The sequence below is a fragment of the Brachyistius frenatus genome, unplaced genomic scaffold (genome assembly GCF_029030835.1).
Source record: "Brachyistius frenatus isolate BFR_SWC_R1_liver_20210118 unplaced genomic scaffold, ASM2903083v1 Contig_98, whole genome shotgun sequence".
Classification (NCBI taxonomy): Eukaryota; Metazoa; Chordata; class Actinopteri; family Embiotocidae; genus Brachyistius; species Brachyistius frenatus.
In genome coordinates, this window is record NW_027210697.1 from 1,177,770 (window position 1) to 1,201,551 (window position 23,782).

At 43.7% G+C, this 23,782-nt stretch overlaps 4 protein-coding genes across 5 annotated transcripts; 2 read left to right on the forward strand and 2 right to left on the reverse strand.

Moving 5' to 3' along the window:
- The first annotated feature begins 602 nt into the window (after positions 1-602).
- klhdc7a (kelch domain containing 7A) lies at positions 603-3,893 on the forward strand. The gene has a single exon (XM_069711265.1). The coding sequence runs from the start codon at positions 822-824 to the stop codon at positions 3,105-3,107; it is 2,286 nt and encodes a 761-aa protein (XP_069567366.1). The 5' UTR covers positions 603-821; the 3' UTR covers positions 3,108-3,893.
- Positions 3,894-4,158: 265 nt separating this feature from the next.
- cfap107 (cilia and flagella associated protein 107) lies at positions 4,159-6,884 on the reverse strand. 2 transcript variants are annotated; one of them, XM_069711275.1, is made up of 4 exons: positions 6,761-6,884; positions 6,136-6,246; positions 5,598-5,772; positions 4,159-5,331 (listed from the first exon to the last, which is right to left on the reverse strand). In XM_069711275.1, exons 1-4 carry the CDS (start codon positions 6,869-6,871, stop codon positions 5,057-5,059), a joined length of 672 nt encoding a protein of 223 aa, XP_069567376.1. In that variant the 5' UTR covers positions 6,872-6,884; the 3' UTR covers positions 4,159-5,056. The 2 variants fall into 2 exon arrangements, with proteins under 2 accessions (XP_069567376.1, XP_069567377.1); XM_069711276.1 differs by lacking the exon at positions 6,136-6,246.
- A 498-nt stretch (positions 6,885-7,382) lies between these two features.
- aadacl4 (arylacetamide deacetylase-like 4) lies at positions 7,383-13,836 on the reverse strand. Its single transcript, XM_069711304.1, is given in 7 exon segments — positions 7,383-7,556; positions 7,559-7,603; positions 7,946-8,263; positions 8,265-8,388; positions 9,643-9,835; positions 13,427-13,549; positions 13,815-13,836. Coding segments are annotated over 7 exon segments (999 nt in total).
- On the forward strand, positions 13,589-22,276 carry dhrs3b (dehydrogenase/reductase (SDR family) member 3b). The gene is made up of 6 exons (XM_069711284.1): positions 13,589-14,290; positions 18,678-18,821; positions 19,137-19,256; positions 19,708-19,946; positions 21,446-21,571; positions 21,676-22,276. Exons 1-6 carry the CDS (start codon positions 14,096-14,098, stop codon positions 21,758-21,760), a joined length of 909 nt encoding a protein of 302 aa, XP_069567385.1. The 5' UTR covers positions 13,589-14,095; the 3' UTR covers positions 21,761-22,276.
- Positions 22,277-23,782: the final 1,506 nt, after the last annotated feature.

A 23,782-nucleotide genomic window follows, 5' to 3' on the forward strand; every position in this document is an offset into this window, starting at 1 on the left:
ATGTTTGCATCTCGGTGTAGTGTATGGAAATAAATGGCACTGTTAGGTTTCTCTGTAGACGCTCTTTGCTTTCTGTTTCCATTCTTGTTGTGTTGATCTGTACAGTTATGTGTTCATAGTACCATACGACTACCATTTTAGTGTCTGACGGAAATCTTCTGCTTCTTTTTAGAGAGAGTAATTTAAGCATCAGTGTTGGCACAGTAAAGGACCTTTGATCCCTGGCATGGCTGTGCAAACAGATGTATCCTGGTTATTAAGTATTTGATGAATACCACCTATCATTACTCCCCACCCCTTATTCAAACCCTGCTTTCCTCCTCCTGCTGTAGACCTATGTTTGAGCAACTGTTATCTATCATAATATTTTTGACAGTATTTTTAGAAATTGACATGATAAAGTACCCGAACCACTCCTGTTTATGTCAACACCAAAAGATGCAAAAACAGGAACTTCTCAGTTTTGACAAAGTTATTTGAGGATTTGGATAATTATGAGGGAAGCTTGGGTGAGTCAGCAAATTGCATAACCAAATATTGATCCACAAGGTTTTTACACGTGTGTATTGTTGCTGAAACTGCACCTGACTCTCCACAGGTGGTGGATGAAAGGTGCCCCGCCTCTACAGAGCCTGGGATGCAAATAGCTCCTCTCGAGCGATCGTTTTACACTTGATCCTTTGGGCAAAGAGGCGCAGTCATCAGGTCACATGCAGCTCTTCTTCAATGAAAACCAGGCAGCTGTGGTCAGATGAGGCACATTGATAGTAACATTCAATAGGAGCAGTCAACCAGCCAATGCCACCATCCCTGCTACAGCTATGCCCATTGCAGAGCTTTTGAGAGTCCAGTTCGACATGCAGCTGCTGCTGAAACTTGGCGTCTCTGTGGCTGCGGTGCTGCTGGTTTCTTGGGCCTACAGGTTCTACAGCTCCAGGAATGTGAGGAACTTGCGTCTCTGTGTCAAAGACAACAAAGGGCCACAAAATGCAACCTGCCAAAACTGCAAGACAGCACTACGACGTCAGAGCTCGCCAACAAATGACGTGGAGGATGCGGGCAGGCGACCCAGACCTTTGCACGTGGACTCATCCACTGATGACCCGACATCCGACAGCACCAAGGAAATACCAGCGGAGGCTCATCCACACCAAGTTGAAAAGACTGAGGATGCATTTAGTATGTCAAATGGTGACCAAGATGTTAGCATGAAAGGAGAAATACTCACTCATCAAAAGGAGGCCCGGATTGCTACCAGTAACATTTCATTTGGAACCGCTTTGAAGCTTCCTGACCCAACAGAGAGAGGGATGGCCAGTACAATGGGGCGCCGCTCCACTTGCTTTTTGCAGAGGCTGGAGGGCAGTGTCGGTGTGGGCAGGGAGTTAAGGCAGGACTTGGAGCGCCAGGGGGCCTACTCCAGCTTCCTCTCCAAGGCAGAGATCAAAGTGGAGGATGCTAACGTAATGCTGGAAGGAGCGGGAGACCAGATTGTCCGTGGAAAGATATATGATTACTATGTTGAGTCTTCCTCTCACTCTATTACAAATTCAAAAACTGTGCTCGGTCAATACGAGAGGAACGCTGAGTCACCGCCAGTGGAGTTTGGAAGTCACGGCGCCGGCCTCGCAGAGTCTCCTTCCTCTTTAAGCTCCATCATTATGCGTGATCTGATTTTACAGCAAAGCTCTGTTGAGGATTCTTCCTCACTCGAAAGCCTCAAGCTTAGGCATCCCGCACGGCCTCCACTCCTACGCAAGGAGAGCTATCTGTCTGCAGCGGAGGAGTCTGAGCTTTCCATCCCCTGTCTAACTTCAAGAGCCTCAACTCCAATGACTCACGATCTGACCTCAACTGGCAATGACTCTGTCTCCGTACGCCCTACAGACAGCAAAGGCCTTAGTGTGAAGGCGGAGGTTGATCTTGAGACTGTAGCAGGGGCTCCATTTTTACACCTTCCAGCAAAAATTCTCAATGGCAGCGATTTGGAAAATTTGAAGAGTAAGCTTGATCTGGGTAACTGTTTGGAGACACTGTGTCTGGCCAAGAAACACGGCCAGACGTCTGTGCAGCAAGCAGCTCTGAAGGTCATGTCGGACAACTACCTCCAGGTCCTCAGGGACCCCAACCTTTACGGACGGCTAATGGCTGGTGAGCGGGAACAAATACGGCGGCAGAGAATGAGGGGCAGAAGGTTTGTCTTGGTTGCAGACATGGACCCTCAAGACTGGGCGAGGAACACAGAAAGACAGACAGTCACAACAGAGCAGATGAGGATGTGCAGTGCAGTGTACTATTATGATGACTACAAAGACGGCTGGCAAGCACTCTGCCTGATCCCACAGGAGGTCATCTCTAAAGCCTGTGCAATGTGCACAATGGATAACTACTTATTTGTGGCAGTGGGCTGCCAGGGCACAGACAGAGAAATGACACCCTCAAAGCGAGTGTTTTGCTACAATCCTTTGACGTCCATTTGGAAAGAGATCTGTCCTATGAATGAAGCCAGGCCTCGCTGCAAACTAGCAGCGCTGGACGGCTACATCTACGCCATCGGAGGGGAGTGCCTCTCCTCGGTGGAACGCTACGACCCGCGACTGGACAGATGGACATTCGTGGCTCCACTGCCCAATGACACGTTTGCTGTGGCTCATCACGTCACAGTGTGCAACGGAGAGCTTTTTGTTTCTGGGGGTACTCTCAGATACATGCTGCTGCGCTACAACCCCAAAACCAACACCTGGAGGCCGAGCCTCTTAGTCTGCAGCAAAGACAGAACCGCAGACATGGTGGCTGTGGGGAGATTCCTGTATCGGTTTGACGTGAACCCACTGCTCGGTGTCAGCGTGTACCGCTACCACACGGTGGCTCGACTGTGGTACGCGTGCAGCTCCAAACGGCTCCTACGCTGCCCTGCCTTCCAGTGCGTCACAATGGATGGCATGATCTATTGTGTCAGCCGGCAGTTCACCATGAAGTTTGAGGCTGATGAGATCTCTCCTGCTTTCATAGACGAAGGTTTGAGTGTCCTCTCTGCCGCCAAGGGCATACTTTTCCCCTTTGTCCTTTCTCTACCTGATAAGAATCCTCGGCAGACAAGTGTGTAACAAGGATTCAGTTTTCCGTTGATGATGAGATTAGACTGTGATGGAGTATCACTACGGGAGCGTGCTTTACATCAAGTTTATTGTTGACCGAATGGGTTTTGCTTCGGTCAGGTTTTTGCTGAAACGCAGCCCAATATTAAATATTATTGTCTATTTTGTCACCACTGTTCTGTCATTCCTTTCAGGCATTGTTAGGAACCTTTCCACAAAGCTTCTGTTTCTTAAGCAACTTTATTTTCTTGGACAGGGTATTACACAAAGAATTGTGTGTTTCTTATGTCTCGTCCCTGTCAGTAGATGTAAATTATTGGACTCTTAATGGAAGTCAAACTACTGTTTACTTAGATTTACGCAGGGTGTGCTGCCATGTAAATTGTTTGCTTCTTTGATTTGCCACTCCCTTCTGCCATTACATTAGTTTTATTTCCTCCCAGATGCTTAGCCTCTTTACAGTAAAGATAATTCATAGAAGAAGAAAAAAGCCTCACAGTAAATGAGTTCATTTAACTCTAACACTCAGAGTTTAGGTGGCATAGTGATCATCTATTACTGTGCTCCACTGTGTAGGGCACGCATATAACTTACACAGTGGCCTGAATACAACGGCATTATCTGCGGTTGCTCTTTAAATATGACGGGTTGTAAATTGGTGTGTCATACAATATGAATAGGTGAGCTTCCACAAAACATTTGTCACTACGTTTGAAACTCTTCCAACACTCAGACTTCCAGTGATATTTATCTCAATTACGCTCATGGTTTCCAGAAAGAAGTGTATTTGTTCTTGACTGATAAGATTAATTGTTTATTGTACTAATTAAATATATTTACTTCATTATCTATTGTTTTATTAACATTTCAAACACATACATTTGTCATTCATTTTAGATTTCATATGTATTAAGCCAAACCTCAATTATATTATTTCTGTGACATATCCATTAATAGAATAACACAAAAACAATCCAAACGCTCGTGGTTTATTTTCAATTGTTAATTACACTAACAATCGAAATATACATAAGAATGATATAGTTATTACATCCCTCATTGTTTACTCATTTACAATCAAGTCTCTCACTGTACACACCGTAAAGCCGAGGACTTCAAAGACACAGTGACGTGCTGCTACAGCACCATCATGTGGCTCAGAGGCCAAACACAACAGGGCTGCGGGTACGATTGTGTTGGGTTGTTGACTTCCCATAACACAGTGCTGTCATGTGACACGCAGGCATCAGCAGCACAGTGGAGTGACTAACTAGGTAACAGTGGGTAAAACAGAGCTGCACTGGATGGCAGCAGGCACGTGGGGGAAAAGGGAGGCAGACGCAGATGGTTGACCATCAAACATAAGCATCTTTGATTCTTCCTAATTAAACACTTTGATTCCCTGTAATTAAACACCTAATGGAATGGGAGTTACACACGTCCCCTTAGACTTTGCCTTGAATGACTCATGGCTTCTGATTTGCCTCAATCCCCGGGTCAGTTCTGGTATCAAAACTTGTTTTATTACATTTTGCTTCTTTTTTCTTCTTTTTTTCCATCAAGTATGTCATGTAATACCAACAGCCTATTCTGAGTTTCAGATATAAAGCGTGCAGGGAGAAATAATTTGCATATAATTATCCCCTGGAAGGGCGGACATAATTTACAGCCCCCCTTCTTTCTCCCTCTTGCACACAGGCATACACTCATTCATACATATAAACACTGAAACTACTCACCACACTACACAGTAAACCTACAGTAGTCCTCACGCCGACATAATGAGAATCATGTTTAATTGTTTTAATTCCTTTTGATTTCCCAAAAGGTCTGCTCAGTTAAAATTCTTCATGCTGCCAACTAATCAAAGAAAGGAACCGCAGAGCAGCACCACTTTGAGCAGAGCTGCTAAATTAACAAACAACATGTGAGCCAATTGAAGAGCCACAGTCCTGTCTCTAAGCCTGTTGTGATGGAGAAAATAGACTGAAACAATGATCGGGGACTTGTAGGAGCGAGCGCTGTCTCAGGTCCAGGTCCTTGTTGTTGTGATTGGCTGTGTGGAGGTGGCTGGAGAGCATGTGTGGAGCCCTGGCAAAGCGGCTCTGGCAGAAGGCACTAAGTGGGTGTCTCTGGTATGCTGACCTGTACGCAGTCAGATATGAGAGGTTTGACTGCTGCTTCTCGAAACAGTGATTTGTGTACCGCAGTGGGCCAAAGTTGGTTGGAAGGGCTGTGAGGAAGGACGGGAAGAGAAAGTTAACAGCCATGTTACTGCTGCTATTAATTACACCGGTGACTGATTTGGAGCAATAAAATGCATCTGAGGGCCACCCTGGTTAAACTGTTCGTAAGCACAGCTGCTGGTATGATTTGTCTTAGATAACTATGTTTGCACGAGACTCTCCCCTCTGGTTGCTGGATTACCTAATATACAGTATCCTTTCCCAATGAATAATCTGTACCTTATGGCAGTGGTGTTGTGGCACCAGTTCTTACCAGAACTTGGCCGGTTAGACCTCTCAGGCTGCCATGCCAAGCTGTCCGGATGCCAAGGTCGTGGAGTGGGCAAAGCATCGGTGTGTTTATGCCCGTAGCTTTCTTCATACTGGGAGACCAAATAATGGGAAGATGGTGGGCCATTGTGGGCGAACAGCATCTTGGATGGAAGCCCCTGGATAACAATACACAGAAGTCTTGGCACAACCTGTATGCAGTGGCCTTCAAAGGATTAAGATATAGAGGGCACAACCTCTTCTTTTTCAATAATCTTCAAGAGGTTTCGCCGTGTGACAGCAGCAAATTGCTCTAACTAGCCTTTAAAGTGCCCAGCAGGCCTGATGATTTTTCAAATTTCTCTCGACTGCTGAGTCTGACCAGAAACTTGCTTTCATAAAGAGTTTTATCACAGGCCTTTATCTTGGCCATCAACATTATGCAGAAGTGGCCACAATCTGGAAAAGAAAACCCTGACTCATAGGGTTGTGACATGCATTCAATGGGTATTAATGCCATGAATGAGTGGTTAAAGGCTGACCTCAGCTCTCAGCAGGGCAGATCTTCTCTCAGAGACGTCTGGCTTGAAGTCCCAATGGGGCCGATAGTCTGCACGATTGGTGCTGTTGTCTATCTTCGGCTCCCGAGTGAACTGTGTCGGACGGAATAAACAGACGTCGCAAAGGAGAAGTGAGGAAGGGGGGATATAAAGGGAATTGAGCGATGAGCCTGGTGCAAGGATCAGCAAAGCTCACACTTTGCTATTGATCCGCACCGTTGTACAGTATTTCTCAAGTCATTTCTCCTCTCAAATCCTCAACCAGCAGCCCGTGGCTGAACCTCACGTCAATGCAATTAGTCTGCAGCTCACACCAGGAGGCTGTGCTGAGGTAGCTGAACTGAGGCTGCCTAATCACTTTGCTATAGATTTGACTAGCAACTGAGGTCCTACAAAACCCTTGGCAGCCTGCCACCACTGCTATGGCACTATGTTTTGGATGCTGCATGAAAATCCATCGATAGTTTGTGTTCTCACATTCAATTTGAGTAATAATAAGTAATATAAGTAATAATTCATATGTTCTGCCCTGAGCCGTTGCCTTCTGATAACATTTGGAAAAATTACAGCGGATCAAAGGACAGTAAGGAATAAGCCAAACGCCTACCTGAAGTCTGTCTTCAGCCCAGTTGCCTAACAGCACTTTGTTTGCATACTTCTGCTCTATTCTCCATCCGGCTTGAGCCCATTTATCCTGAGCCCCGACCCTTTGGTTCATACTTCACCTGGTGCCAAACACACAGCCAGAGAAATCTAAAGCCCTGTTAAAGTAAGGTTCGCGAGTGAAACAGATAGCATGTAGGTGTATTCATCTGAACCCCAAAAGGCATAGGCGGTGGAGGGGAACTCGAGCTCTGTTGCTATGGATACAGCAAACACTGAAGGGAAGGCAAGCAGAGTATCCTGGAAGCAAATGGGAGATGTCTTACACGTTTGTTAAAAAATAAATACATTCTTTAAGGCTAGGCTATGACATTTGCCTTCAGGATTACTCTATATTGTTAAAACAGTGCTCAAAATTGTTCCCAGACTTTGTGTCTTCAGGCTACTCTTCATTTTGGGAATAAAGAAAAATTTTGTTTCTGGATTTGTGTGCTGTTTTTAATCCTCTGTTAAAATGCATAATGTTAATGATGAACACAAGAGGCAAATGTGTTTATTAAAATGCGAAACAAGATGGAAAGAAAGAAAAACATTATCATATGACCCTAATCATTTTAAGAGTGTCTCTACGGAGTCAACAGGACGATCCACTGCAGAGGGAAAGATGAGCCAGCCCTGGTTAAAGAAGTTGATAATGCCATGAAGACCACATTCAATATTTTTTCAAGTCCTGCAGTCGTTTCATGTAACATCCCATCATCCCCCAAGCCATCATAGTTACAGGTGAGGATGAAGGTGGGCAGGGTCTGAATGAATGCACAGCATCATCTACCAGTGGGGGTGAGACCTGAGATTGTTTGATACACCCATTGGGCAACCAAATGTGACATCACCCATTGGTTTGGTCGCTATCTTGTTTTTTTTAGGAGCCATAAGTGACCATATTTGGATGAGCTGCCTCATCTGACTGCACCCCAGGCATGTCAATCAAACCAGGCACACACCAAAACATATCTCTCTTTGAGACCTAATAATTAAGTGATTATGGTATTATTTTCAGAATTGCAGATCTCAGTTCTTTCCAGAGTAAACCCAGAGACAACGTCCATTTTTTTATTTTTTTTATTTACAGTCTACGGATACACTCAATATATTGTGGGGTTTGGTGCTCACAGACACTTCATGTGAGTAATTCAGGATTTAAGTTGGAAGTGAAGAGCCACTCTTCGCATTGTGGCCCCAGCTCAGTAGGGATATGGTTCCCTTCAAGCACTTCTTGGCACACAGGCGAGTCTCCATTGAGGTGCTGCAGGGAGCAGAATGCCATCCGGCTACGAAACAATATGGGCACAGCATGATTTTGCTGGTATGAGGGCAGGTTGAAATGTGCCATCTGCAGGGCTGGGTAGATGAGGACCTCAGCGCAGGGGAATGGCAGATGTCTGTCCTCGCTTCTCGCCAGCCTTTGGCACAGTGCTGCTGCCAAGTTAGCCCCGGTGTTGTCCCCCTCCGACTGCCACTCTGCGAGGGTCCACCCTGAACTCTGTCTCAGCCACAGACGGGAAGTGACACGACGCTGTGTCACAATCAACCAGCTGGGCAAGGTACCTGTGCTCAGGGGCTAATCGGTGCCTAAGAGGGGTGGAAGGGAAGACAGACAGCAAGTCATTGAATTATGCCTATTTAGTAAAAAAGAAAAACAGATTCCTTTGGCGATGTGCCGACAAACTTTATCAACAGAATCCGTTCATGAGTTACAGGCCGTCACAGTCAACAGAAAACAATGTCGTCTTGAATAAGAAGTTACTGATTACCACAGACAGAACATGACAGAACTGTGGCTCTTTCTGTGCTGATCCCAATTTTCAGAGATGAAAAGTATATTTAAGTACAATTTTGAAGTCTGTTTCTGTATTTTATGACTTTCCTCTCCTTCATTACATCTCAGGGTATGTTTTACTTTGCTGGGGTTGCTGTTACTTTGTAGATTGATACTTAATAACTAAATGATAAATTGCTAAAGGTGTGACCTGTCCACGGTGAACCCCACCTTCGCCTAAAGGTGGGATAGGCTCCCCCATGACCCTGTAAAGGATGAGATGGCTATAGATAATGATTGGATGGATGAAAATACTACAGATTTAACTATGCAAGATGAAGACTTCAGCACAGCAAGCTCCTCAATTATCTATGTAAATACATATTTTCTTTATATGGTCACATAATTACTGATAATAACTGTAGGACTGAGGACTTGTACTTGTAATTAAGCGTCTTTATTTAATTGTATTTAAGATGTGAACAGTGTACATTGTATACCTATACTCCCCCTTTTCTCAGGCCATCACATACCACTGTATGCAAGTTCATAAACTTGCACTGGCACCTCAGAAAACATGTCCTTCGCTCACGGACCTGCTGTAGCTTCTTTCAAATGAGTCGGAAAACAGGCCACGAACCCGACCGGATGACAAATGCCCAGGCGAAGTGGGATCTGACCCCGTCCACAAATGGGAGACAATGTTTTGAACAAACACAAAAATAATATGTTCTTGAAGTCAGAGTGAAGGTTATTCTCTCTCAGAGACCATATTTACTGACAACATCAAAGAAGCAGAACACATGACTATGTTTCTTCGCACGTTTGGTAGACGTGATTTCTTATCTGGAACTTCTCTAATCTGAGCTTCATCAGGTGTTGGAGGACAAAGAAAGGACAGGCACACATACAGCATGAAAGAGTAGAGTTACATCTTTTATCCTCCAGAAGAGGCATTTTCTCTATTCTAAGTTTGAAATTTAAAAAAAAAAAATAACCATAACAGATATAATAACATGCAGCAAACCTAAAATAATAAGCACTAACACCTCCACAGATACTGTTACACACCACGATTGCCAAGCCAACAAACAACCATGTGCAATTTCCTACTATTTGCAACCCCACGAGGAATGTCTGAATTCATCAGCTCAGAGTACACGAGTCCAATTACCAGAAGGAGGAAGGCTGCAACAAGAACAGCGAAGCACATTATTAAAATTGTCGAGCCGATGTCCGTGGTGTTGTTGGTCAGCCCTGCTGAAGGTAAGTCATTAGGGGTAAATGTTTTATCTGCTTTCAGTGTCTCTTCACCCCTCCTACATCCGCCTGCAACACATCCTGACCTTGTCTTCACTTGATGACATTTTTAGCTGCCTGTTGCCCAGGAAAAACATAATTATGTTCCTCAACATATTTCATGGCTGTGTAGTCAAACTAATTACATGTTTCCCAAAGAAGCTACGTTGTTCCACCCTGGCATATTGCACACAATATTTTTATGTTAATAGAGCAGTTTTTTTTAATTACTCATACATTTCCACACCACCCATTAGGTTTGCCCTCCAATTCCTTGTAACATTTTCACAGATATCTGAAGGTTGTGATGCTTTTGCTTGCTTTTGTTTTGTTTGTTTTTCCAGCTTCCTTTGATTCCTCTCGGTCCCAAAGAAAGCTCGGCTGCTTATAGATGCACCCGGTGCAGAGAGGCATTTTCATTGTCTTGTGTCTATAAGGTAAGAAAATGCTCTAAGGAGGCTCCTCAGTGTCGGCTGACTGTGAACACCCTTATCTGAACTTTCACTGCTGATCTGTAGATGGCAGTGATAGCATGAGTATAAATAAGCAGCACCTTCTGAAATATACTACATTTATGTTTTTGCATTCTGTGTCATTCTGTGTGCAGCCCAAACCCAATTGTCACCCATTATAATATATGTTTTAAGTATTTGCAAATCCATAAATTTCTATTTAGCTTCGTTTCAGTTGAGAATACTTTGACATAAGCTTTTAATGCATATTGACCTTGGGTTCACATTTTGTAAATCCCAGTTATTTCCAAAATGAAGACAGCATCTGGAGTTGTGTTGTCTCAGAGTCTTTAGCGGCCCCCGAGAGCTTCTCTGCCTTCCCCAAAGTATCTGAGCTGCAGCACAAAGCAGCCATTGTGAGGCTACTCTTTAAACCCATCCCAGTTGCTGAAAAAGCCCCGCATTCAGCGACATCCAGTAAAAATCACAGTGCCAGGGCCAAACATCACAGACTGGAATCTTGTCTGAGGCCCACGAATTCATAGGATTTGTTTTGGAGGTATTCATGCAGTTTTTCTGTTTGTCATCCTGCCAAGCTTTTGAGACTGGGCTGACCTATTTCCCAAATTGCACTGTCACACACGCACAGAGATATAGGCTGATTCAAAAATACTGTTACCAAAACAAATTGGGTTCAAACAACTAATGGGGCTTTAAACCTAGATTTCTGTACAATCAAATACAAAAAAAAAACATGTTTGCTCTAGTCTTACATAAACCCTACCCTGTTTATAAAACTGGAGACAACATTTGCTTAAATCTATGACTAGCTTTTGACATGGTTTTACATGTACAAATGTGTTTGCACGTTTGTTAGCCTTGTGGTTAGCTGTTTGTTTTTATTTTTTTATCATTTTAGCTGCATGGTTAGCCATCTCTCTATGGCTGTTGCCATGTAGGTAACATATTTCTATGACTAGCAGTGTAACAGGCTTTCTCTATTTGATTATGGCTTTTTAGTTGGCTTCTCTCTATGACTTCAGCTGTGCAGTTAGCTGTCTCTCTATGGCAGGAAGTGGAGTAAGTTGAGTCCTAAAAGACACTATTCTTAGCTGCGTGGCTCATCTATCTATCTATCTATCTATCTATCTATCTATCTATCTATCTATCTATCTATCTATCTATCTATCTATCTATCTATCTATCTATCTATCTATCTATCTATCTATATACAGTGGGTACGGAAAGTATTCAGACCCCTTTACATTTTTTATTCTTTGTTTCATTGCAGCCATTTGCTAAAATTAAAAAAAAGTTCATTTTATTTCTCATTAATGTACACTCAGCACCCCATCTTGACAGAAAAAAACAGAAATGTAGAAATTTGTGCAAATTTATTAAAAAAGAAAAACTGAAATATCACATGGTCATAAGTATTCAGAACCTTTGCTGTGACACTCATATTTAACTCACATGCTGTCCATTTCTTCTGATCCTCCTTGAGATGGTTCTACTCCTTCATTGGAGTCCAGCTGTGTTTAATTAAACTGATTGGACTTGATTAGGAAAGGCACACACCTGTCGATATAAGACCTTACAGCTCACAGTGCATGTCAGAGCAAATGAGAATCATGAGGTCGAAGGAACTGTCCAAGGAGCTCAGAGACAGAATTGTGGCAAGGCACAGATCTGGCCAAGGTTACAAAATCATTTCTGCAGCACTCAAGGTTCCTAAGAGCACAGTGGCCTCCATAATCCTTAAATGGAAGAAGTTTGGGACGACCAGAACTCTTCCTAGACCTGGCCGTCCAGCCAAACTGAGCAATCGTGGGAGAAGAGCCTTGGTGAGAGAGGTAAAGAAGAACCCAAAGATCACTGTGGCTGAGCTCCACAGATGCAGTAGGGAGATGGGAGAAAGTTCCACAAAGTCAACGATCACTGCAGCCCTCCACCAGTCGGGGCTTTATGGCAGAGTGGCCCGACGGAAGCCTCTCCTCAGTGCAAGACATATGAAAGCCCGCATAGAGTTTGCCAAAAAACACATGAAGGACTCCCCGACTATGAGAAATAAGATTCTCTGGTCTGATGAGACCAAGATTGAACTTTTTGGCGTTAATTCTAAGCGGTATGTGTGGAGAAAACCAGGCACTGCTCATCACCTGCCCAATACAATCCCAACAGTGAAACATGGTGGTGGCAGCATCATGCTATGGGGGTGTTTTTCAGCTGCAGGGACAGGACGACCGGTTGCAATTGAAGGAAAGATTAATGCGGCCAAGTACAGAGATATCCTGGAAGAAAACCTCTTCCAGAGTGCTCTGGACCTCAGACTGGGCCGAAGGTTCACCTTCCAACAAGACAATGACCCTAAGCACACAGCTAAAATAACAAAGGAGTGGCTTCGGAACAACTCTGTGACCATTCTTGACTGGCCCAGCCAGAGCCCTGACCTAAACCCAATTGAGCATCTCTGGAGAGACCTGAAAATGGCTGTCCACCAACGTTCACCATCCAACCTGACGGAACTGGAGAGGATCTGCAAGGAAGAATGGAAGAGGATCCCCAAATCCAGGTGTGAAAAGCTTGTTGCATCATTCCCAAGAAGACTCATGGCTGTACTAGCTCAAAAGGGTGCTTCTACTCAATACTGAGCAAAGGGTCTGAATACTTATGACCATGTGATATTTCAGTTTCTCTTTTTTTAATGAATTTGCACAAATTTCTACATTTCTGTTTTTTTCTGTCAAGATGGGGTGCTGAGTGTACATTAATGAGAAATAAAATGAACTTTTTTGATTTGAGCAAATGGCTGCAATGAAACAAAGAGTGAAAAATTTAAAGGGGTCTGAATACTTTCCGTACCCACTGTATCTATATATCTAGTGTATTTGTTTAATGCTTGTTTGCTTGCTTATTTGTTTTGCATAATTAATTGGGGGCTGGCTTGAGGCTTATCTGAGGAAGAAAGAATGCTTCAGTGTTGTTTTTGTATTGTGATTGCAACGTCATTGTTTTTCTGTCCGTTATGTAATTAGGTTATAAGTTCTCGTCAGTGGAGTTATGAAGTTAAATTTGCCCCAAACTAAGATTGGGCACCCACCTGAGACGCAGTGGGACGACCACTGGGGGGGCCCTGCACCGCAGATTGAGAACCGCCGCTGTAACCACACGAAGGGGGTGGGGGAAGAGGCAAAGTACGCAAACCAGTCAGGGCACACGGGCACTGGAGCAAAAATATTCATCCACACTTAACATGTCAATCAGGATTAATGCCCTTCCAAACCTCCCCCTTAGGTTCACCCAGGTCCTTTCACTGGCGGGTGAACCGGAGCTGGGGGAGAGGCGGTAATATATAAGGCAGGACGGGACAGCAACACAACACCAAAGCCCAGCGGTTTCAGAAGCGCACACCACGGAGCGTCGTGGGCTTGTGTTCACGTCTCTGCGTATCGGCCGGTGTTTGACATGCGTAATGACTGATCACTCACACATTTCGAGAGCGTAATGCATGTCGACTAAGATGTCAGAGCCCCCTTGAAGTCCCACAGCGCTGCTTTTTTTTTTTTCTCCCATATTTTTTCGCCTGTGGATTACTCGTGCAACACTTTCTGAGGCTGCACATGATTTTGTTTGCATGCGGGTAAAACTTGCAGAAGCCGAGAAGTCGCCGTTGCTGCTCACCGTCGGAGGATATCAGTAGTGCACGTAAACGTGCCGCGTACACATTTATACCGACTCGTCGGCTGTCCGCGGGAGCACTTTTATCGAGATGGAGTTGAAGAGCGCGTGTCGTATGTTTCTTTTCCCGGTTCAAATGCTCTATTATATAGTCAGAGCAAGTTTGTTTTCGCTGCTGCCCAGCAGAAGGAAGGACCTGACCAAGGAGGTGGTGTTGATCACCGGTGGAGGACGAGGTATCGGGCGACACCTGGCCAAAGAGTTTGCCAAGCAGGGGGCCAGAAAGGTAATCGGGCAACTTGTTGCACCCACACGTCTCACATCTCCCTCCACTGTTTCCACAGACATTAGCTCATAAATGATGTTATTTTTTCCAAGTCATTTGTTTTGGCAGTCTTAATGCTGGTTGTTGGCTTACAAGTTTAGTGGAAAAACCTTCAGTTGTATAGCAGAGACAGATTGGATCGCGCGCACACACACACACACACACACACACACACACACACACACACACACACACACACACACACACACACACACACACACACACACCCTCCTTCCTCCTCCTCCTCCTGCTCCTGCTGCTGCTGCTTCAGGTAGCCTGGTCAGTCATGTCTCCCCTGCCTCAAGTGTATTGTCCCACTGTTCTCTGAAAGCAGGGATCATGACCCTCGAGTAGCCGAGTTGGACCATTGAGACCGGAGACTGCCCTCAATTTTAGTTCAAGTATTGCACAACAGCCGGGGTCAACCAGAGGGCAGGTCCTGACGGCATTTATGGCTTATTGATATGATTAAATGTGGTACTGAGCTGACATTCATTCTGAGGTCATTCTCACAAAGTGCATTATCCAAAGATTTAGGCTGTGATCATGGTATTGGTGCATGTGTGCTCGTATTGTGTGTGTGTGTGTGTGTGTGTGTGTGTGTGCGTGTGTGTGTGTGTGTGTATATTCTTGAATGTAGGTGGTGGAGGGTGTTCAAAAGCCTTACTAAAACTGCTTCAAAACCATACACAGAACAACAGCTGTGGTATTACCTTGTTATAGTTTCTTGCTATTTCTAAATGGTCTTTGCTCTTTTGTAAAAAATCTGCCTACAGAACACAACACAACACAACAAAATACCCAATAATGCTTTTAATAATAAATAATAGCCAGATTTTCTTTTTTTTTTGTCAAGCATACTTTGGATGCCTTTTATGGAGTGTATTCAAAATAAACCCAACGCAAAAGAAACGGATTGTCTCGTCTTGGCAATTCCAGCCTGGTACAGTTACAAAAATGCAGTGTCATAAGATCCTTCAGAGATAATACCTGCTAAAAAAATATATAAAAGATTAAGCATTATTTCATTGAGCTACATGTGTAGTAGAATTGTCCATAACGTAAAGAATGTTTTTGATTGTTCTTTAAAATAAAAAAATCAGTTGTGGTTGACAACTTAATTTAAAGGTAAGGAGATTAGTATGTCGATGACATGAGCTGGAATAATTGATTGGATGCCGTGTTTGCATTTGTTATTTTAAGCCCTTAATTGAAAGTTAATATCCCCACCAGTACCCCCCCCCCCCCACACACACACACACACACACACACACTCCCTCACCCTCCTAACAAGGAGGGCCTGTAACACTCTGGTGACGACAGTCAGCCCCTCATCCTTGCAGGTTTACAGGCTCACCTCCGTTCGCAGCGTTCAGCTGTGGTGTTCCTACCACTCACCAGTGGGTGAACATTACACAGCTGAGTGCCTGATTAGTCACTGGTGTCCCTTTAGCAGTGATGTGCGAACACAGAGTAGCTCTATTTCTGATCACCCCAGATGGATGTTATCATCACACATGGAAGAAAATGGTGTTAACTTCAACCCACATTGAGCAGCCTCGCTGAAAAATCTGCGGGTTGTAATTATCCGGACATGTGTGACACGGGTGCTGCGTCTCAGATGCTCTCTTAAGGCGCAATTGTAGCAGCTTGAAAACATTGCTAAAAGCTCAATGAAACACTAACTGCCTCCGTCTGTCTTTCAATGCCATCTCCTTGGGGAACGAGCAAGGAGAAACCGGTAGGTTTTAAAAGCTTTACTTTGCAGCTGCACAACAAAAGATGTCACAGGGCTTTTCAGCACCCCATTGTTGGGCATTATCAAGGTGTGAAGGCTCTGAAAACAACACCTGTGGTAATGTGTATGACAATTACTCCCTGCCTAAAGGGATGCTAAAAGGAAACAGGAGGGCAATTATGAATAGGGCCGACCTATATGAACTTGTTATCACCCCAGTTTGAGCCCCTTTGTGACTGGCAGCCGGAATTTCCTTTCCCCTCTGCTCAGGCTTTGGTGTTTTCACGGTGTGACGAAGGCCAACTTCAGTGTTCATAAAAGAATTCGCAGAGATGATGACCCGGAGACTCAGGAGGGGAGCCAGGTCTTGAAACAATAAACCAAACCAAAGTATTTTCAAAAAAGGCTTTTAATAGCACCGCGAGAGGACTTTCAGATCAATCTCGGTACATAGTTTTCAACTTTCAACACCACGTTTTTTCAAATCTGCTTGAAGTATTCCTCAGTAATCTCACGACAACACTTACCCTGGCAGAAAGCGTTTGCATTTTGTGTTACCATTACTTAAAGAGCTCTCTGCAAGGACGATGAATCAAAACCAAGTCACCAACAACAGGTTTGTATGGTTGTGCTTGTGTTGTGCTGGAGGCGGGAAGCACACCACTCCCAGCTGGGTATTGCCCTGCAACTGACCTTGCTGTCTCCGCAGTAATTAGACAGCGGCAGGCGACTGCCTCCTGAACTCCTGCTGCCCCCTCTGTGTGCCGCCTCTCTGCTGGCCCATACAATGGGTGTGAAAAGGAGGGTTCGCACCCACCCATACATCCAGACCTGAGATAGAGTATCACTGTAATGCAGCTGGAGCTTCTGGGGGCACAGACACTTACACCTCGGCCTGTATTGAGTGGCATCTGCGATATCTCGCTCTCAAGGTCTTGTTTCAAGTTTTGCGACATTAATTCGTTGATTAGGGAGCTTTTACTTACAGCATGTGTTGACATTAAGTCTTGTTAGGCAGGCCTAGTCGGAACAATCACCGGTGTATCACTGTCGGTGAACAGGGCTCGTGCGAGGTCAATTAGAAACTGTTATCTTACCGTTTCTATCCAGACAGCAATTTGGCCAGTGCTTGTTTGCTCTGAAGGTCCTGTGTGTTGTGATGGGTGATAAACTTAATGAATTAAATAACATTTTAACAGGAGAGCACAGTTTAAGTGCTGACTTTTAATGAGAACTGTCAGCTTTGTTTGTCTGGCTCGAATCCTATTAAAAGCTTTCAGTTATTTATCAAGGCCTGTCTGCCTTCACTGATTACTCAAATGGGTTTGCAAATGAAGCAAACAGAAAAACCCAATCAAAAGCAAGTCAAACTGGGGCTACTCACAGAGGGAGGCAAACCCTGATCACATCCGAATCTGATAAAGAAATAAAGATGTTTCGGACTGTAATCTTTGATGTCCCTGAGAACTTTACAGTGTCAATAATCCCGTGTTTGGTCTTCTTCTGCTACTGTCAGTCCTTGTGTAATGAAGCCTCGCAAAAAAAAAAAAAAAAAAAAAAAATATTTTAGAGCAAAATTGGAATTTGTAACAAATTTAAATTAACAGTGTATTTTCGACAAATGCTGAGTGAATTTTAAAAGATGATCACTGTCCCAAAGTGTCCCGTTCCTTTAAGATGACTGGTTTAATTTATGCAGAGGACACAGTATTCTACAAGCTCATATTATTTTCTATGTTTACGTAATCCTACATGTGTTTCGTTGCATGTTTAACAGTTGGATATCGAAGAATGATAAATCGATGTGAATCCATCGTGCCTTCTGACTAAATGGATGTTTACACATAAACATTGGAGTAAAACAATTGGACCGATAGGCTGAAATATGGGCTAAGTAACAGACAGGCCGTTTTTTTGTGTGCACGCAAACTCACACACAGACACAGTCCCTGACTCCGAGATACACAAGATCACTTTCCAGAGGACTTTTTGCTCAAATATTAACCTTGGTCACGGGCGACCAGCCAAATCCCACACTGGCGTCCGCAGTACTTCACACACGCACTGTTTTCAGACTCCCTGACCAGAAATGACAGGGCTCATCTGCCCAACAGGCCGTGTAATCTCTTTGAGAATTTGTGTTTGAGAGATGAGGAAGGCTCACCCCCTGATTTCATTACCTTTCCCTGACCCCAAAGACTGACAGATCTAATTGCCCAATCACTAGTCCCCCTCCTCCATCCAACCCCATGTTCCAGGCTCAAATGACCAGCCTTCATTTAGTCTCCGGGTGGATGAGACAATTCATTCACACAGTAACCCCAAGCCTTTAATCTTGCTCGAAAACTATTTGTTGAAGTGAAAATGGCCTCTCTGTTCCCTGAATGAAAAGACCATTGCTGCTCAAAGATCGCCACAGTTCCACCAGGTCTTGTTGCCAGAAAAATTGTTCAAAAGATACGTCATGTTTTGTTAAAAATGGACTGTAATCAAACCCTTTTTGTTCCAATTATAAACAATACTTCACTTAATATGCTTCTGATCTACTCTGTCTCAATGCAGAACATTTTTCTGTTGTTTCTAACCTTTAAAAATGTAATTCTTTTCTAGGTGATCTTGTGGGGAAGAACAGAAAAGTGCCTCAAAGACACAGCAGAAGAAATCTCCCTCTCTGGAACAGAGTGTCATTACTTCCTGTGTGATGTGGCCAATCGGGAGGAAGTTTATAAGCAAGCCAAGGTGGTTAGAGAAAAGGTACGGCAGTTTAATATATATAAAGATAGTTCTACTCGTGCAAGGAGAAATGTATTTTGCACACGGTGAAACGCATCATACAATATTTCCCTTCGACGCCTCTCTGTTTTCGTCTGTATTCACTCTGAGCTGCTTCCATCTGGTGTATAGATTACACTTCATCTGAAATATCTGAATATGAGCAGGGAGTGCTGCTGACAGCTCTGGTGCAGCACAACTATATCATGACAGGGAAGCAGACAGAAAATGCTTGAGATTGTTTCACAGTGGTCTCTTTTTTTTCTCTCTCATTATTGTTGCACTCTTTAATCTCAGGTGGGAGATGTTACGATATTAGTGAACAACGCAGCTGTTGTCCACGGTAAAAGTCTGATGGACAGCGACGACGACGCCCTCCTGAAATCCCAACACATCAACACCATGGGACAGTTCTGGGTAAGATGTGTGTAAATAAAGCAGAGCCTGCAGACATGGGGAAATTCCTCCTTGCAGATTATCCTCATCACGTTCATATTTTGATTATAGCATGACAGTCTATGCAGTAGGCACCCCCCGACGTGTCAGTCACGACTGCTATCATGGTAGGTTAAGTGGGGTATTTCCAAATTGCCTCTCAGCTCCTGAGACATCAATTTTTTTTATTTTTTAACTCTTGGCATTTTTTTATTTTGAATAGAGATCAAAAGACTATGTCATACACAGACAGAAATGCAATTATCAACTAAATGGAAAAGGAAATGTAAAATGCGGTTACAGTGCGAGTCTGTTTCTCTTGTCTGTCCTGCATTTTACTCTGCTAAATATATTTCACCTTCCATTTCTACTCCACCTTCCACTTTATCTTTATTCTCACCTTCATTCTTTTTTTTTTCTTTCCTCATCTTAGACAACAAAAGCCTTCCTACCTCGAATGCTGGAGCTGCAGCATGGCCACGTAGTGTGCATTAACTCCATCCTGTCCCAGTCTGCCATCCCGGGGGCCATAGACTACTGCACCTCCAAGGCCTCCTCACTGGCCTTCATGGAGAGCCTGACGCTGGGCCTGCTGGACTGTCCCGGCGTCGGCTGCACCACCGTGCTGCCCTTTCACACAAATACAGAGATGTTCCAGGGCATGAGAGTCAGGTGAGAGGACGTCTGAACGTAGGAAGGTGGAACACTTATTCCCAGTTCTTTGTTTTTCATGTTACTTAACTAGAGATTATTTTTGGGGATTTTTAGCGATGCCAACAGTGCGTTTCTAACGATGTTAAATGTTGGTCCTTTAGTCAGTCAGTTCACCACTTTTCTGACTGGAATATCTCAACAACCGTTGGCTGGATTTCCATATATTGAACATTCATGTTCCCTACAGATCCCCTGACCTTCTCTCCAGCACCGCTGTGAGATTGACATTTTGTGATTCAGAGAGAAATATCTTGACAACTCGTAGATGGATTGCTTTAAATGTGTTGCAGACATTCAAGGGCCGGAGAGGAAAAATTCTAATGAGTTTCGTGATCCTCTTACTTTTCATCCAGAGTCACCAGCAGGTCAAATAGGCAAAAAATGGAATTGGTGGAGCGGCACAAATTTGAACAGAAAATGTATCATATGAACTGTCAGCCCCTGATTTTATTTTTCCTGTAATGAGCACCATTGTAGATGACATTAAAAGACTCGCAGTGCAATCCTAACTGTGAGTTTATGACGTTTCTGCTCACACGTTAGGCTCTTTGCAGATATTCCACCATAGGAATGTTTGTTGTTACTTGTTTTCTTAGTCAAGTTTTCCCTCATTTTAACAGTTTAACACACTTTAAAAGGAATCTGCATGTAACCCGTTCTTTAAATCATTCATTGGTTCGTTCATCGGTTACCCCCCCCTAGTGGCATTCTTCTTGCGTTTAGAGCATGGACTATAAATAGAAGTGGTCATAGTTTCTGGGTCTGAAAATGAGGCCGATGAAGAAGTGCCTTAAGCTGCAATACCACCGAGTGCCACTAGAGCTCGGCTCCAAAAAGCCTCCGGCTCCATAGACTCCCATTCAACTTCTGTCATAAAATTCAAAGTCAATACATTTTGTTCCACAAATTATTTTGGTTTTGCTAGATAAGGTCACTTCTTATACATTTTCTGGTGGTCCATGTGAACATAATCCAGTCATTAATTAGAAAATAAGACTCAAAATGCAGTGTTTTTGGGGGCGTGTCTGTTTGATTGACACGCCTGTGGTGGAGTCAGGTTAAGGCTATCTGTGGGCGGGATGTAGTATCTGAACTAGCAAGATGGCGCCGACCAAAATCCAAACTGCAGGCTTTATAATGGCCGTTCACAAACCAATGGGTGACGCTTGGTTTAGAGATTACGCAGAACGTTGATGCACTGAACCTTTGTAAAAAAAAAAGGTGTAAAGTGCTCTGCATATTTCACACTGAATGTTCTTGCTCAAGTGTATGGTTCCATCAAAGCTTGTGTAATGGTGCGGGTGTGTCGAAAACATGCAGTGTACAGTTTGGCTAGCCAGCAGTGTAATTTCAAATTCAGTTGTGCTCTAGTGTATGTTAGCAGAAGCAGATAAAAAAAAAATGAACACTTGTTCTTCAGTGTGTCACAATGATCACCCCTATATTTTCCTCTGTAGATTTCCCCAGCTCTTCCCACCTCTCAAACCTGAGGTCGTTGCCCAGAGGACGGTCGATGCAGTCAGAACTGACAAGGCCTTCCTCTACCTGCCTTGGACAATGCACGCCCTTGTCATTCTTAAAAGGTAAAAAGTTCTCGTTTGACATTTTAATTTATTCTATTTCGTTCTCAGTGCTGTAATTTATGCTGAATGCTTAACATTCTCTCACCGGTTTCTGCATTCTCTAGCTTCATGCCACAAGTTGCACTTGAAGAAATCCACAAGTTTTCTGGGAGTTATACCTGCATGAACACGTTCAAAGGGAGGACATGAACCTGGATTGCGCACGATATGAGAGCGACCTCAACGGCCCTTTGGTGTAATGAAGGGAAAATGGACCTTAAGACATCTGAAAGTGGAGGAAGCCCCGTGATAGTGTGAAGACAAATACTTAGGGGACATGCGAGGGTGTCGCTTCTGCAGGTAGAATTAACTGATAAACTGCACGATACACCCTGGCCCTGTGTGTGCGTGTGTGTGTGTGTGTGTGTGTGTGTGTGTGTGTGTGTGTGTGTGTGTGTGTGTGTGTGTGTGTGTGTGTGCGTGCGTGCGTGTGTGTGTGCGTGCGTGCGTGTGTGTGTGTGTGTGCGTATGTCTACGGTATAAAGGACTGAATGCCAATCTCACTTTGAACAGAAGCCATGCATAGGTCTGTACCAGTAGTTATTCCTGAAGTTTTTTTGGTTTTTTTTTTGTGACTCTTGTTTTAGTCTGTTTTTACAATTCATTTTTATTCTCCTTTTAACGTGTCTTTGAATCCAAACAAGGTAATAAAGTGGAGTTTTAGAATTGCGCTGTCTCTCTTTGTGCATGATGAAAATAGAAAAAGTGAACACTTGGGAGGTACATGTTGTTTTGTGTCTGCGTTTTGACTCCCATGACAGCGTGATAACACCTTTGATATATGCCAAGCATGAGATCAGTGACTGTGACAGACGATGTTGTCAAAACATAAAACGCGCTCCTAGGGGCATGTGGAGCACATTCTTGTTTGTTCTCGTTGCCAGAAAATGTTGCTGGGGGGATAGTGTAATTCTCAATAAGCATAATGAACTCAAAACAAATCAGTCAGGCCCTCCTCACTCCTCATGCGTGCAGAGAGGTCTTAACCACATTTAAAGGACATGAACAGGGACAGAGACTGTTTTGTACTTGACACCCGGCAGTCTACTTAAGCCCTTAAATATTAGGACAAAAGGTTTTGTTTTTTCGTTGTCTGTTATGCAAGTGCTAATATATCGAGCTTGATTTTGTGAGCTTGGCTCACATTCATACATTTTTTTAGATGTCCTCAACCGCAACACGTCTATGTTAGCAGATTTTATAAATATGATTTGAATTAGCAAAACCCGAGAGGAATATAGCACAAAGAATAGGACATAATGAGGCCCCCTTGCCTCATTGCTGCAGCTTAAAGGATGGGAGCTGTGTCAAAAAGACAATAGATGAAATTCATCAATGCCAGACTTTTACAATTACCTTTTGTTTTGAGGATATTGTTTTAAGAAATAGAAGAACCGGATAATAAAACTGGGGAGAGTCTTGCAACCTTACAATCTGGTGTAATGCCAAAATGTGTACTACACCAGTCAGTCTGCTATTCGATACAGTGGCAGTGTCATGTTTTGCCTCGTTTAAGCATGAAAACTTAAGGTGCTCCAGGTCTAGGTTAGGATTAGCAAAAAACTGTGGTTTGGGTAAAATAAGTACTTTTATGTAAGTAATGTTTCGCACGTCACTAAGTATAATCAATATACGTTAAATATGTTACGTTATGTGTGTAACTTACATGAAATCCACATTGATTTTTTTTTCTTGAGGACTCGAACGACAGTTTACCAGATCAATGTCTTGTTCCATCCAACCACCCCCAACTCCCTTCCCGTACGAACTTCGTCGCTCTTTGTACTTTTCCACATGACTTTCCTCTTTGCATCTGTATGTGTACTTTTCATGTCTCGGCAAGGCTAAACGTGACCCCAAAAAAAAAGTCTGTATCCGCTGTAAATTTGCGAAAAGCTTCTGATTTAATACTGCAGTAGCTGAGAAGCACTTACGGCCCGATAAATGAAAGGTCTCTATCGATAAACTACTTACCTTCAGTATATTAAAGAACTACTTTAGCATGTTGGGAAATGTGCTGATTAGCTTTCTTGCCTATAGAAGAGAATATCAATACCACTCATGTTTGAACAATGGATGTGAAGCTATAGTCAGCAGCTGATTAGCTGAGCTTTGTGTGGGGGTGAAGGGGTGTGTGTGTGTGTGTGTGGGGGGGGGGGGTGTTACCCCGGC